Source organism: Varanus komodoensis, unplaced genomic scaffold (genome assembly GCF_004798865.1).
Source record: "Varanus komodoensis strain SLA01 unplaced genomic scaffold, ASM479886v1 scaffold12, whole genome shotgun sequence".
NCBI lineage: Eukaryota > Metazoa > Chordata > Lepidosauria > Squamata > Varanidae > Varanus > Varanus komodoensis.
In genome coordinates, this window is record NW_025335349.1 from 22,560,429 (window position 1) to 22,574,313 (window position 13,885).

Consider the following 13,885-nt stretch of genomic DNA (forward strand, 5'->3'; position numbering starts at 1 on the left):
TAAGATCACCCAGTATTCTCAAATCATATTTTTTGTTGAATTAAGATCTGTGAGCCCCTGCAAAATAGATAATAATGAAGCACTCCATTGACTGGGCAAGATGGCATGTTCCAGTTCATTATCCTATGCTATACTTACCATTCATTATTCTGTTCCTGTGTCTGATATTTACCCACTAACACAATACACTATTTATTCACTAACAATACATAGTTGGTGTAACTGTACAACCTCAATCAATACTTCCAATAGCACAGGCAGCTCTGACGCCTAAAAGCAGCAGGACTAAGCATGTATTCTAAGAAAAGTTTCAACTGCATACATCACCAAGCAGCCATAGCTGGCAACTTTACTTAGCACATAAAGCAGTAAATGGTAGCAAATTATTGTCGGGACAGCAGAGCTGATTCAAAGAGAAAATAAGCCTGTCCTTCCAATTGGGTCTGCTAAACATTTTCTTGCTGATTTTAAAATCTGGATTTCCCAACCAGTTGTTACTATGCCACAACTGACTACCTTCTACAACTGGAGAAGGCTTATTATCTATTTTGGTATGATGACTACCTAGTGCAATCCCCTTTAGGTGGAGCATTCTGAACTTGGCTTCAATTGATGGTCAGCACTGTAGCATGCCATCTGTTCATAAGCAATTCTATTCTATTCTGATTCACCAGCATCAGAATGCACACTGTTCTTGGATCTTGCAAAGAATCCTTGATTAGATGGGTCTTCATCTGATCTAGAAAAGCAATTCTTAACAAAGCATACCTACTCTGGTTCCACTCAAGTCGCATTAATTATGCTTTAAGAGCAAGGATATACCACGTATGCTTTTTGCATTGTAAATTTAAATACACACTCATGTTAGCAGATGAATCAACCATGTAAAACTGGCCATCCTGCACTTGCTTTAAACCATTAAAATAAATCAATGCTAACAACATGTTTCAGTCTAGAGCAGAACTTACTCAGTGCATGGTAGATGGGTTTATGCTTCCCTTGAAGTCGGAGGGCAGCGATGGCTGCAATTTTTCCTGGTGGTTGCATCTTGGCATCTAAAAGGTACCAGTATCGTGCAAATGTGGCCCATTGCTTAAGAAAAATAATTTCAGTGCAGTTAATATATGGAAATAAATGCATTTAATCCAGTGACCCACCCCACTACACTTGATCTAACATTATGAACTAAGGATTGCTAATTAAAATTCAATCTTTAAAATAATATGCATGACCAACCTGCTTAAAAAGAGAATCTACTGTTCTTTAGGGGCCAATCCATGCTGAAAACATATCAGAATTAAGAGCTGACAATCTAACATTTAAATCCTTAAGAAAAAAATGGAAAATTATTGTGGCATTCCTGTTACAGTTCTTCATTTTTTCTGTATTTCAAATTACATCCTATCTTTGGAACTAACTACATTCTATGCAACGCAAGTGTACCTACACGATATAAAACACCACTTCCAACTTGGCAGAACAGCATACTTGAGACCAAACCCATTTGAAGACAGTGGGAATCACTTCTTAGAGAACATGCACAAAATTCATGTAATTACAGACAAACAAACACAAAAGCGATTAAAGGTGCAACCTTACAGATATTTGGAAAGTAAAAAAGTCTTACAACTTCCAGCTGGCTTGGGAATGCTGGGAGTTGCGGAATTTTTCTTTTTTCAACTTTTCTTAATATGAACTACATATTCCCCTAAATTCCACCATGTTTGATCTTAAAAGGTCTGTCTTAGGCGCACATTTTAATCCCTAAAATGGGGAAGGATGCACAAAAGCGGCTGGGAGAAAAGGGGTGAAGCCTAAGCCAAGCGATTTGACCTTCTGAAGAACCACCGAGGGCCAGACGGGGACTCAGACACGAAGCTTTGCATCTCTGGCAGGCTTTAACCCCCGAAAGCTCCGTTTAAAAAGAAATCAGGTCCATCGCGCCATCCTACGCGTGTTTACCGAGAGCCCCACTAAGTTCAACGGTGCTTGCTCCCAGGTAGGAATAAAAAGGATTTTGTCAACAGCCCAGAGAGCTCCATCTACTGCAATTCCGGGATTAATTAATCCACCGATGCATCCGGGGCTGCGTTTCCCAAAGCGCTGAGCCCCGCGAAGAAGCCTCGGTTTCGGCCACGGGACGCGCAAGGCCGCAGGCCCGTTTTCTCGCGGGCGATCGCCGCCCGATGCCTCGAGGCCTGCGCGCTCCTCGGCAGGCCGGGCACGGGGCTCCCCGCGGAAGGCGCAGCCCGCGGCGGGGCCGAGAGGCGCGCTCACCTGCGCGGCCTTGGTGTAGCTCGACATCGCGGCGCCGCGGCGCTCGGGGACGGAAGGAGGGCGGCCTCGGAGCGGGGCCGCGCCGGCTCCTCACTGGAAGCGGAAGCGGCGCGTCAGCCGAGGCGGGCTCGCTGGGCGGGGAGGCGAGGCCCGGCCCGCTCAGCGGCGCGCGAGTTTCGAAGGGCGGCGCGGCTTGGATCATGGAGCGGTACCTTCTCTTCATGAGGTGGCGGGCCCGGCGAGGCGAGGCGGGACCCGGCGGCCTCTCAGGTAGGGTTTCGAGGCAGCGGTTCGGGTGGCTGTCGGAAGCCGCTTCCATGCACGTTTCCATGTGCGGGCCTGTGTCGGTCGTTCGTGGCAGACGTGAGCAACGAGGAGTTGCTCGCGGACTACAACTCCCATCAACGGCGCCCGCCGTGGGGGACGCGGGGGGAGTTCTAGGCCCAAGCCTTGTGCAACGGAGGACGGCAACCTGCCGCCTTTGGCCCACGATGCCCATTTGCTGTAACCAGCAAGGGCAGTGGTAAGCGGGGAGGGGAGATCTAGGCCCAAACAGGAGTGGACCTTCCAGATGCTGTTTAATTCAGGATGAGCCCCGATGTGGATAGTGCTGCTTCTGACTGAAGAGTTCCCAGTTGACCTAATGGAGGTTGTGTAGTCAAAGACATGGCTGCGTGTGAGCCACGGCCTGCTTAGTGGTTTAGGTAACACACAATGAGCTAGCAATGCTGTGAGACCCACCTTAACAGTGGAGGTTACCATTCCGCAGCTCCTAAATACAGTCAGCCAATCAGATCTGGCAGGCTCCCTCCTCCTTACCATCACATCATTTGCTCTCTTGCATGGTTTGTTTTCACTATGGAGTGGTGGTTACTGGCTATCATTTGAGGAACATGAAAAATGCTCTTGAGACAAAAAAGCCATGGAGACTGCAAAAAGGGGTCATGATCACAGTGGAGAATGTGAGCTAGTGGCAGTTGCTCCAAAGTGCTGCTTGGGCATTTGGTGGAGCTGCCATCAGTGGCGTTGGCCTGTGCAAACTTGGCAAGAGCAACAGGGGTTTCTGCTGCTCTCACCTAGCAGCTTTCTTATTACTTCACTGAATGGTTTGATGACATGTCAACCCTTATTGGCTACAACAGTGCCCACCCTGGTTTGGGAAGGTGGTTTGTTGCCCCAAAACAAGCCACCCTGTTGAAAATAGTTTAGATTTGCATGACATGACAAGCCAGTGTACCTGGTTACCCATGATGGGTTTTCATGTCATGTAAGCTCACTCATTGTGGCATACGGGATGCTTTAGGTTTCAGGTTAGACAGCACAAATTTTGTTGATATGAATATTGTGTTCAGTGCATGTAAACCTAAACTAGTGTTTTTGCAGGTTTAACAGCTGAAAATATTTATGAGTTGCTAGAAGCAAACTGTAATGCAAAACATGAAAATTTCCCAGGTAAGTGATGTCCAATAAACATATATTGCCAGGCAATGGGAAGAGAGATGGGATAGATATCTCCAAATGTTGGTGCTTGGGGGCTTTGCAAAAGCACCTGATGATTGAGAAATCATGTGGATTTTAAATAGTCTCAAGTCTGTGCTTTGGGAAATAGAAATGTCTGCTTTGCAGTGTAAACTTGATATAAGTTGTTTAGGGACCCACCAATGATGATAACTGAACCTGAGCCAGTAGAAAACAAGAAAGTGATACTGCATCAAAAGCTCAAGGTATTTTTATGGTAGATGGAAAGGCATAGTGAATGATGCAACAAGAAAGCACGTTGGTTTGAAATAATATTGTGCTTTTGCTATGCATATTTGATGCAAGTTTTAACAAAGGTTATTTAGAGTGCAATCTAGGGCTGTCTGCTGTAGATGCATGCAAGCCTCTGTACTTTGAGACTTTTGTACATCCAATATGAAGTGTGTTGAAAGCAGTTTTCACTGTTCTTGTGCCTTGCTCCCTGCATTTCATCTAGATGGCCATTTTGTCCATGGAGCTGTGGAGACTGGGCATAAGCCATGGGCTCCGACCTCCTTCTGTTCCCCTGGAATGCTTCTTTTCCTCCTCTTTGGGGCTGATTTTTGGATTTGTGGGGGCAGCCAGTATGGTTCTGTTTTTCCTGCCTGTGAGGAGGTGGGATGGGAGCTCCAAGCCTGGAATTCCAGCTTCAAGATTACAGAAACTTGGAGCTGGAACTTGGATTAATATTGTGTGCCCTTGTCCTTGTCCCCCTCCAGACAATGTTGGGAGGCCATAGCATTGTGCCCTCAGTTACTAATTGTGCATTGCAGTTCTCAAGTGATTAACTCAATCACTGAGGGCCATTAAGCATCTTTGAAGAAAGAAATTATTTGCATTTTCTATTTTGCTAATGCACTTGTGCTTCTCCCTTTAGCATGCTCAGTTGTTGGGGTTCCGAGTAAGAAGGAATGGTATTTCGCAATTCAGTCAATATGTGGATTTTCACAGGTTAGTTAGTAAAATCGTATAATTATCTAAAATGTTAATATGAATTGTCCAACCCTTATAGAATTTTCTTTTTATTAACTAGTTCTGCAGTTCTGACTGGGAAGACATTAATTTTGACCTAGAGACAGACCAAAGCAAAAATACTATTCAAAGAAATATTGAAGAATGCCTTGGTGATATACAAAGTACTGAGGAAGAAGATAGTAATAGCCAGGAATCTGTATCACTCATTGAGTAAGTTGATCATTTTTATTAATACATTTTACAGTATACTTAAATCATATCAGAAAAGAAAAGAAAACAAAAGAAAAGGCAAGGCAAGGCTGCAACAAAGAACCATGGAAACTAACCCACATTCTGTCAATTTCTGGAGGTTGCTCATCCTTCCCCAAATCCTTCAGTAAAATAAATAGTGAAAGAAACTGAAGAAGTCTGGCCAGTATCCCAGGCTGGGATACACATCAGTGATACGCATCAGCCACTTAAGAATCAATCATTTTGATTCAGTACATACAAAAGATGGTTTGCTTACCACAGAAGAACAAGTACAGGATAACTAGTGTAGGATGCTGCTTGTGAGTGCGAAGAAAATTGACTGGGGCTGAATAGACAAAAAGGAAGGCTTGTGATAAGGTGAGCTTCTCTTGTAAGATTACAACATATGGTTGGAGGCTATTAGGCTGCAGTTGGCAGGTGCTGCGAACCACCAGTGTAGGTCATTCAGATGAAGAAGTGTGTGTGCACATGCACATGTTGTATGTTAATCTGCAGTAGCCATAAGCAATAAGACAATTAATTGTTTGTGCCTTTATTTAATTTGCATGGCATAGCAGAATGCAGCATTATTGTATGAGAATTCACTAAAACAAAATATAAAATGTGTATAAAATGTAAATTAGTTTAAAATAGGAGCCGTAAAATATTTCACTGAAGTCAGCACTGACCCATGCTGCTAAATGTTGGAATACAGATCCCAATCATAAGATCAGCCCCTAAGCCCCGATGGAACTTTCAGAAAGCCAATGGGAAGGCATTTGCTGCTGAACTTGATCGCAACATTCAATTCTGTCATTGATATAGGTTCAGTGAAGTTATTCAAAGTGCTTTCTTGATCTGGCTGTGTGGGATATCAGCTGATGCAGTCTGAAGATGTGAATAAAGTGTGTGGAAGGTGCAGCTGATTGCCAGTATTCTTGTTCTGTTGACAACTAACTGCAGGGATGTGTCCCAGATATCATTACTAGATTTACAAGAGGGGGTATAGATTCTCTGAAAAAGACCACTCCTTTAAGAAAGCCTTTTTTGGACCCAGGTGATCTTCAAACCATGGTCTAGTTATTAATACCCTCTTTGGGGCTCCTCACCTTGTGAGGAGGTGCTCTTGGATGGAGCAGGTGGTCTGATTCATTTCAGTCTAGCTTCAGGCTTAGATTTGGCAGTGAAGTCATTTTGGTCACCCAGTGCTTGCTTCTTGACCTCTCAAGCAGGTTTTGATAACATCAGCCATGGTATTTCTGTGGGTTGGATGTGGGAAGCATGTTTATAAAGGGATCCACATCAACCTGGTTTCAGAAAGTGGTACTGGAGACCTCAGAGCAAATTGCAAGGGGGTTTGTCTGGTTCTATATTATCCCCCAGGCTTTTTAACATCTATATGAAGCTATGAGATTATGTCAGCAGGTGATTTGGAATTAAGTGTCAGCAGTATGCCAGAAACACTTGGTTGTATTTCAGCTGAGTCAGGGAGGCAATGCGGATACTGAACCAATGTCTGAATTTGGAAATCCAACTCTACAGAATAGTAGAGTTGGAAGGGGCCTAGAATGCCACTGGGTCCAACCCTCTGCTAGTGTAGGACACCAAGTTACACCATCCCATTCAAATGTAGTTCCAGTTGCATCTTGAATGCCTCTAGCACCTTTTTCCAGAATTGTTTGCTTGTGCCATAAGATCTTCATGCTATACCTTTAGTATATCATGTGAGAACAAGAAAGAGTCTAATTGGTTGTGGTGCCGTGATCTGAAATACCTTGACTGACATTCACATTCACAGGTCAAAACTTATTTGTTTGACCAGGATTTTAAATTGGTTTATGAAACTGCATGTTGCTATATTATATATTTTCTTCAGTATTTGTTACAGTCTTACTCTACTCTTATTTTTTTTTCTGTTGTTACTATTTTTTAAAGTAAGCTATTGGTGTTAACACAAGGGGGAGCCTGTTAGTATCTAACATGCTAAGCAGAAACTATTTTCTCTGCTAATAAAGCAGTTGTAAAAACACGTAACTGGAATAATCTGCTGCTGAACTTAGCGGGGATTACTGCTGAATGAGCATGCATAGTACTGAATTAGTAGCAAGGCAAAAATAGTAATAGAGTAGTTAGTAGTTTAGACAGTGATTGGGGTGCTTCACAATCAATGCCAATCAAAATGCATTGGGCAGCTGTTCTGTCTTGCTTCAACAATTTTTTTCCTGAAAAGTTCAGGAAGAATGATTGGGAAAACATGGAAGTCTGCATAAGAGAGATGATGTTGTCTGGGTCTCCTGTTAAATCCTGTGATTTAGTTGCACAATAAAAGCATCATCTCAAACTAGCTTTGAGTTTTTGACTGCTGTTATGAGCAGGTAATAATTTAAAAAGCAAATTATCAATCAACTTTGTGAGAATGCTTTCATAAGAATGTTATTGGCTTACTGCTCTTCTGTTTTAGAGAGCTTTTATAGGACTCAGTCCCAATGAAAACAACTGAAATCGGCAAATCCATTAATATTTCGGTTTCCTATACTGTCTGGACACTTCCAAAGGCAGTTTCCCACTTCTTATCCTAGTGCAACGCCAGTGCAGAGCTCCCCATCCTCCTTGGAAACATAAAAAGCCGTGCTGGATCATCCCAGTGCTCCATCCAGTCCAGCATTCTGTTCAGACAGTGGCAAACAAGCCTCTCATAAGATCCCACAAGCAGCATGGATACAAGTGCTTCCCCTGTTCAAACTCTCTAGCAACTGGAGTATGCAGGCGTATTGCCTCTGATAATGGAAGCAGCACATAGCCAGCAAGACTATTACTCACTGATACCCTTCTTCTTCATGAATTGTCTAGCCCCCCTTTAAAGCCATCCAAATTGATGACCATCACTACTTCCTGTGGCAATGTGTGAAGGCGTCTTTCTTTCATCTGTCTTGAATCTTCTGCCAAACACCTTCATGCAGAAGACCCCACTGGGTTCTGGCATTATGCAAGAGGAAGAAAAAAATTCTCTCTCTACTTTCTGCATACCATGCATAATTTTGAACACCTTTATCATGTCTGCTTGAGAAGCCACTAGATCAGCATTGTCCTCAACCAGCAAGTGTGCACTGCACCACCAGGGCTGTGACAATGCTTTATGGCAAAAATAACAGCAGCAGCAGTAAATGCACCTGTTCTGTCTGTGAATTATACACATTATGGCTATACTATTTTTTCAGGAACTGGGGTAGCTTTGTTGCCAATAATATGTAGTTAAGACTTGTAATCTTATTAGTTTATAAACCATAACCTAAAATCTGAAATGAGATTTCCGAACTATGAGCAGTGATTATGCAAAATGCACATATGTTTTCTTGGTGTGACTGTGTCAACCACCTGTTAGTGTTCATGATAAGTAACATCTGCTCCCTTCTCTCTCCATACAACTGTGATACTAAACAGCTCTGAGCTTAGGACCTGGCAATCCTACAGTTCAGTAAACATTCTGCACATTTTTTCTCATGTAAGATTTAAACTTACTGCAGCAAATGACTATCATTTCATTTTAATGGTGTTGTCTCATTCCATAGGAGTTCTGTTCCTATAGTGTTTCTCAAGAGTGGAGAGGAAGGAGTAATTCACTCATAGACTAGCTGGTAATTTGAGAGGGTTGGTATTGAATTCATTGGCTAAAATGGTACTTGCAGGTTTCTCATTAGGAATGTTTCCTAGTGTGAAAATAAGGGAATGCCTTGATAGCCAGCATGGTGCAGTGAGTAAGGCATTGGCCTTGGGAGTTCTAGATTCTAGTCCCCAGTTGGTAATGAAACTCACCAGATGACTTTGGGCCACTCACTTGGCATAAACTACCTCACAGAGTTGTTGCGAAGTTAAAATGGAGAGGACTGTGTTAGCTAAGCTGGATCCCTTACAAGACTAAAGAAGGCACCTATAATAATAAATGCTAATATTTGAATGGTGTAATATATTTAATAATGAATTTAACCATTTTTAATTGTTATATTTCAGTCTCTATGAAGAATCTGCAGAGGGTATACATCTGTTAGCAGATAAACTTCCTGCTCCTGGTAAATTCAACATTTTGTAGATCAAAAGTCTTTCTCCCCCCCAATATTTTACATTTTTAATATTTTAAATTACATTTTCATTATATTGTTTTTGTTACAGTCATGTTTATTATACATTATGCTGACTATTGATATACTGAATCTCATGCAAGTAGTCTTGCACATTGTCTATCTCACCCATATAAAATCTACTTGATCTGGTAGGTAGTTCCATATTTCTAGAAAGCTTGATAGTGGAACTGTGGTGAAATGTGGGTGTCAGACACATATACAATGCCTGAGCAGTCCAATTGGGGGTTCCTGTATCACATCCAAACCTGAACACTATAGGTTAATTAAACAATCCACAGTTAACTTAAGCACTAATTGTAATTCATTCACAATTATCATAAAAACACTTGCTGGGCCACCTTTTAAATCCTTGAGTTTCTACGCCAGGATAGTTGGGGAACTTGGAACTTTGTAAGATAAGGAAGAATTCTGTAGTTTTCGTACTTATTTAGTGGTGCTGAACTCAACTTCCATGCCTAAAGTCAACCCTGTATTTCATTGTGCCTAGAAAATAGTACCTCCTGTTTTGGAGCCCAGTCCATTTCATCCCAGAGAAAAGAAGCAACACAAGCTAGATGGATTTATTTCATTCTGCATCTGCTTTGGATATACCCAGAACTCTAGGCGAGCAGACTTGTGTACAGGGGGAAGAAACTAAGGGCAAGGAGGTTACAAAGGTGACCATTAGTGTTTGGGTAAAAGAGTGTACCTCTCTGGTCTTCCAGGCCAAATCTCATCCTGCCTCCTGCCCAGAAGCATTGCAGCTCAGGCCTTTCAGAGGACAGCAGGTTAAACTGCCCCACGCAACAGCCCCATTGAAAATATTTCTAGAGCAGGCACTTCAGCACATCCTTCCACTTTCATGTCAGTGCAGAGCAGGCAATTTTTCATCTTCAGAAAGCTTATTTCAGTAGGAAGTTCTTGCACCAGGTGTTATAGCCATTTCCACTTTTTCTCCTCTCTGTAAGTATATTAATTTTGGATAGCCTTTTACTGCCTGCTGCACTCTCCTGCTGACTAGCAATGGAGAATTGGATTTACTCTGAGGTGTCTGTTTGGTGAACAGGGCTCTCTGGTTTTGACAGCTTTCAATAAGTTAGGAGATCAGGATGCAGATCTCTGTTAGTCAGGGACAGTGCAGGAAGGTTTCCTGTCCTTCATGGCTACCTCTTTTCCCTGAAGTGTTTACTTTGAAATATGGAGAAGATATGTTTGTTTTATATCCTTCACTTTGTCAAATACTAATACTAAGAGGGACTCCTCTCTCGGAGGGGTGCAAAATCTTTCCAATTTGGCCCTTGACATCTATTCAAATGGGGGAGTTAACTGCAGAAGGGGTTTTCAGTGTTAGATTCAGCTTTTCGTTTGATGCTGCTACTAACCACACGTGATTGATAACATATATGTATGATATATTTCTGTCAAACTTGCTTCTGCAGGAAAGGCGATGGTTGATGTAATATTTCAGTCTTCAGAAAGAGAGGCCCCTAGACTAAAAGACTGCTTACCTGTTCTTGGTGCCTTGAAACATATGAGAGAATGGCATGCAGCAAAAATCACTATTGTAGCAAATGAAAGTAAAACGTGAGTCTTGGTGTCTAAATCATTCAAATTAAAGAACTCATTTGGGAACAGGAAGTTGCGTCACTCCTACATAAAAATAATATTTCATATGAAGCTCAAAAAGTGTCCTATTTCAGCAGGCGCTTTGAAAAATAAAATGCAAGTTTACCTGCAATGAGTTGACAAAAAGTAGCATACTTCCACAAGATGATTATCTTGGGCAAAGGGAGATACTTTTTAGTTAGAATGTTTATGTTTGCATTTCCAGTGGATGTTTTTCTAAGCCTAGATTTCCATGTGAATTGTATACATGAAATGCATCAAGTGTTCGCCAGCAGTGATGAATGTTGTACTGTGTCATTGCAGTGGGAAGTAAGCAAACATGGTCTGGTTTTTTTCTGTTTTTTCATTTTTTGGTACTTTTATATTGCTGAGTTACCTTCAATGCTGCAACCTGACTCGCTCAGCATTTCTAAGCTAAAGTATGTCTTGGTGGTGGAGGAGAGGCTGGTATAACACAAGTGATTTTGCGTGTATCTTCAGCTGTAGGTATGGAAAGGAACGGTTTTAAGGTGTGATGAAGTCTCTGTGCTTTATGAAAGAGAAAGCAGTGTAGCTGATATGTAATGCATTATAGGAAGATGGTATTTAGTATTGCAAACATTCTTTTAAGTATTGAATTTTTAAGACCAAGGGAAAATTTCACAACTTAATTTTTTTTATTATTTTTACAGTAGTTGGCAAAAAATTGCGGATTATCTTTCTGCTGATGTTGTGGCTCCTGAAAATCTAAAAACTGTCATTGATTCAAGAGAATTGTGGCGAGGAAAAATTCAGATATGGGAACGAAAGGTATCAGCATAAAACCTCCTGTAGAGATAAGGCACATCCTGTGTCTAATTGCTGAAAAAATCTGCACTGGATTCATTCATAAAGAGTCTTCATGCTTTTAACAAAATTTTGTGAATTACAGAAATTAGTCTGAGTTAAACATAGATTTGAATCCGAAGTAATGTACAGTTGATGGGAGTATCTCATAAGTGGAGTTCTGCTTGCTGGATGCTCCCTCTGGGTGACAGGATGTAAAGTAATAATCACTCATCTTCCTTCTGTCTGCTTCCCATTCTACTCTTAAAAATATGTTTGATCCTTGGGGCAACCTCTGAAACACAGTGTGGGTAGGTACAGTTATTAAAATCACTCAAAGGTTAACATATAGACCCAAAGCCTGCATGTAAAATTGTGATGGAAAGAAAGATGTATGAAGGAAGCTGCTTCCCATTTTCTTCTCTTGTGCTTTCCTTTAATATTTTCACAGTAGGAAATGTCTAGATCGGGTGGTGGGTGTCATATCTAAAGGAGGAAGGAAATATAAGAACATAAAGCCATGCTGGATCAGACCAAAGGTCCATCTAGTTTAGCATTCTGTAGACGTGGTGGCAGATCAGCTGCCCAGAGAAGGATGGGTGCAAAACCTCTGCCTGCTCAAGCTCCTCAGCAACTCATGTAATTAGGCATGCCAGCTCTGGTGAAGGAGGTAGCACACAGCTAGTAATAGTAGTATCCACAGATAGTTTCTACTTCTGTTAACCTGTCCAGTCCCTTTTTAAAGCAATCTAGATTGGTGGCCATCACTATTTCCCATGGCAGTGAATTCCATAATTTAAGTATATGTTGTATGAAAAAGTACTCCCTCTTGTCTGTTTCAAACCTTTCTCCTATCAGCTTCATGTGATGAACCTTTGTTTTTATGTGTTATGGGGGAGAGAGTGAAAAATCTCTCCCTCTCCAGTTTCTCCACTCCCTGCATAATAATGTATTTCCTTACCTTTTTTTTCTAAGCTGAACAGTCGTGGGTTTTGCAACCGCTTCTCATAGATGACTTGATCATTTTTGTTGCCCCTTTCTATATTTTTTCCAATTTAGTGATGCTCTTATTCCGGAGAGATAACCAGAACTGAACATGATATTCTAAGTGGAATTGCACAGTATTCTAAGCGTGGTCCCAAATTTGTGCAAGGGTAGTAAAATCAGAATTATATGGCAGCATTCATAAGATTAACAGAATTCATAAGCCTGGTCTGGATGCTGGAGCTAGTGCAGAATGCAGCAATTCATCTGTTAGAATTGGCCCCCTTTCAGAATGCAGCTCATTTGAGGAAACTGCACTGGCTGCATATTTACTCCTGGGCCAAGTTTAAGGTTTTAATAGTGCATGAAGCCATAAACAACTTGGAGCTAAGATATATGAGTTTTGCCCTCTGCCTTACTAAATTTCCTGGTCACTGAAGTCATAAAATGGCATGTCCCTGATGGTCCCATATGAACTGATTGAAGTCTACCTGGAGAACAGTCATCACTGTAGTTGCTCCATTTCTGTCCCTGGAAGTCAGGCAGGCCCCAGTACTGTAATGATCTGGTGCCGCCTGGAAACTCTTCTATTTCAGGAAGACTTTCTGATCTAACCAGCTGCAGTTTTATTGATGTTTTGTTTGTAACATGTTGTTTTATTGTTTAAACTGCTTCTTACTACACAGTTCTCCAAAATCTCCATACTGGAATATGAAGCAATCCGTAAATAAATTCTAATCTTGTCTGTCTACATCTTTCTCCATTTTTTGAGAGGAGGCAAGAAGATGTAGATGGACATGGAGGAGGCTTATGCTACCTTTAAAAATGGGCTTAATACATTTTACAGGAATTTCAAAATCCAGTTATGTTTGTTTTTAATTCCATTAGTTGTGATGTCATCAGTTTAATTTTTCATCTGAATTAGAACTTCTGACTTCAGAGAGAGAATGAGAGAAAGAAAAGTAGCTCCTTCATATTTTTGTACTTTCTTTTAATACCTCTTTTTTTTCCCCAGTTTGGATCTGAAATTACTTTTCCAGACTTCTGTATAAAAACTACTGCATCAAGAAGATCACTCAGCACCTTGTTTTTTAATACTGTCTTTGCTGCCAGTGAAACTGAACAGACAAAGAATGCTAATATTCATTTGCCAGAGGTAAAGAAATTGTCTTTGACCTGCACTGCTTATTTTTTTTAAAGATCAGTAGCTGCTAAATCTAGACACAGTCATGTGCAATACAATAGAAGATGATTTATTTTAAGAGAATTGGAAAACTTACCATTGACAAAAGGAAAAAACAAAGCATTTTAAAATCTACTATGCGATTTTAGTATGATATGAAACTTCTACT

At 41.2% G+C, this 13,885-nt stretch overlaps 2 protein-coding genes across 2 annotated transcripts in view; one reads left to right on the forward strand and one right to left on the reverse strand.

Annotated features, from left to right (window-relative positions):
* MRPL13 (mitochondrial ribosomal protein L13) overlaps nt 1-2,384 on the reverse strand; it is a 38,873-nt gene extending 36,489 nt beyond the window's left edge. Inside the window, exons 1-2 of the mRNA XM_044421816.1 lie at nt 2,278-2,384; nt 969-1,092 (exon numbers count right to left, since the gene is read on the reverse strand). Of these exons, the coding sequence (XP_044277751.1) occupies nt 969-1,092; nt 2,278-2,304 (151 nt within the window). The 5' untranslated portion in view covers nt 2,305-2,384. The remainder of the gene's footprint in view (nt 1-968; nt 1,093-2,277) is intronic.
* Nucleotides 2,385-2,477: 93 nt separating this feature from the next.
* Nucleotides 2,478-13,885, forward strand: part of LOC123019332 (MDM2 binding protein) — a 34,331-nt gene continuing 22,923 nt past the window's right edge. The window contains exons 1-8 of the mRNA XM_044422170.1: nt 2,478-2,547; nt 3,661-3,729; nt 4,673-4,746; nt 4,829-4,980; nt 9,010-9,068; nt 10,559-10,703; nt 11,420-11,534; nt 13,549-13,689. Of these exons, the coding sequence (XP_044278105.1) occupies nt 2,478-2,547; nt 3,661-3,729; nt 4,673-4,746; nt 4,829-4,980; nt 9,010-9,068; nt 10,559-10,703; nt 11,420-11,534; nt 13,549-13,689 (825 nt within the window). The remainder of the gene's footprint in view (nt 2,548-3,660; nt 3,730-4,672; nt 4,747-4,828; nt 4,981-9,009; nt 9,069-10,558; nt 10,704-11,419; nt 11,535-13,548; nt 13,690-13,885) is intronic.